Raw genomic sequence first — 1,886 nt, 5'->3', positions numbered from 1 at the left:
TCCAAAACCAAAACCTGCAAAATCCAAACCAAAGGTCTGTATACATACCACCCCACCAGAGAAACAACCGAAACTACCCTAACCAGAACCCTCAACACTCCCATCCCCAAAATTTCTCAAACCAACCAAGTACCCATAACCACCCAAATTCCCAGAACTACCAGCAAAATCCTCACAACCAGTATAACCCTTACAACCAGCAAGGACCCAGCCAATTCCAGAACCCCAACCGGCCGAGAAGGTCAATGGAAGACTTGATAGAGAAAGTGCTATCCTCTCAGCAGAGTATGAGGAGCGAAATGCAGTCACGCAGCGAAGTGGTTCAGGGAATGCAATGTGCTCAGAAGGAACAAAAGGCTAACATAGATATGCTGAACAAGCAACTATCCCAGTTGGCAACCTCGGTGGGTGAGTTAAGGGGAAACTCAGGAAAACTCCCTTCGACAGTCCATATACCGGAGAAGGCAAATGTAAGCAAGGTCACCCTGCGGTCTGGAACAGCATACAATGGGCCCGAGATGAAGGAGGCAGAGAAAGGGTTGAGTGAGGATAAGAGAGAAGAAATCCTACTGCCTATGGGGAGGACCCACAATAAAATCGGGTCAACAACTGAACCCTCCACTGAAGCAGGGAAGAAAGATTCCGAAGGAGCCGTAAAAATTCCGAAGGAGGTAGTGAAGGGGAAAAAACCATTCCCCTATCGTTTCTTAACAAAAAGGATGAAAGAGGACCATGTGGATTATCTATCCATATTCGGGAAGCTGGATGTCACCATACCATTCCTCCAAGCCGTGAAGCTGCCGCCATTGGGGAAGTTCATTAAAGAATTCATAGCAGGAAGGGCGAAAGAGGATGGGAAGATCGTGGTGGAAGGAATAACATCCGCAATAGTCCAGGAGAAGCTCCCACCCAAGAGAGCCGACCCAGATATGTTCACTTTACCCATAACCATTGAGGATGTTAGAATTGAGCATGCAATGTGTGATTTAGTGGCATCCATAAATGTTATGCCTTATGCAATCTATAATCGGTTAAGGGGAGCTAAGTTAACAAATACTATGGTCCTAATTCAACTAGCTGATAGGTCTTGCATAAATCCTGAAGGAGTGTTGGAAAATGTACTCGTAAAACTGCATGATTTTTGTTATCCTGCCGACTTCTATGAGATAAAAATGAGTGAACCCGAATCTAGGGAGTCTAGTGGGATACTTTTGGGCAGACCCTTTTTGAGGACAGCGAAAACTATTGTTGATATGGCCGAGAGGACAATATGCAAAGATTTTCATGGGAAAAAATTTACTTTTAGCATTGATGAAGCCATGAAAAAACCTATTGACTTTGAAAATTTATGCTATGTTGATGTGATTGACCCCCTAGTCCAAGAGTATCTTGAGGCTGAGCTATTGCAGGAGAAAATGCAGGCTTTGGATGTTTATGAACAGGCCGACGTAGAAGCCGCAGCATGGTGAGAACTGATCAGTAGCCAAGGGTTGACTAATGAGGAAGTTGAGGAACCTATTAAGAAGTTCTGTATGAAACCTGAGTTCGCTGCGAACGCAAGCACCAACCTACCGGCCAGCACAGATGGTACCCCAGAAGAAGAATCAGAAAAAGATGGAGGCACAAAAAATCCATTAACCCCAGAAACTCCCTGATAAGGCTAATTTCATGCATCGGTTATATGGTGAAAAACGTTATAATTTGCTGGGTCTAACACCTTTCCTAAGCTAGGTGTGTGAAAAATATCGTTAGATCGAGGAAATGCTGAAGGAGATGGTCTAGCAAAGGAATGAAGTGAAGTGAGCAGGACTTAAAAGAAAAGAAGGCGTGAAGAAGGGAGTCAATAGCCGAGGGCAACAAAGTCTATCTATACCTCGCTGGGCCCC

General features: G+C 44.7%; 1 protein-coding gene across 1 annotated transcript; it reads left to right on the top strand.

Moving 5' to 3' along the window:
- The first annotated feature begins 245 nt into the window (after positions 1–245).
- LOC125189832 lies at positions 246–1,469 on the top strand. The gene has a single exon (XM_048087061.1). The coding sequence runs from the start codon at positions 246–248 to the stop codon at positions 1,467–1,469; it is 1,224 nt and encodes a 407-aa protein (XP_047943018.1).
- The last annotated feature ends 417 nt before the right edge of the window (positions 1,470–1,886 follow it).

The sequence above is a fragment of the Salvia hispanica genome, chromosome 5, assembly GCF_023119035.1.
Source record: "Salvia hispanica cultivar TCC Black 2014 chromosome 5, UniMelb_Shisp_WGS_1.0, whole genome shotgun sequence".
In the NCBI taxonomy this organism is placed as follows: domain Eukaryota; kingdom Viridiplantae; phylum Streptophyta; class Magnoliopsida; order Lamiales; family Lamiaceae; genus Salvia; species Salvia hispanica.
The sequence above is the reverse complement of the archived record's forward strand: the minus strand, read 5'-3'. Positions and strand labels throughout refer to the sequence as shown.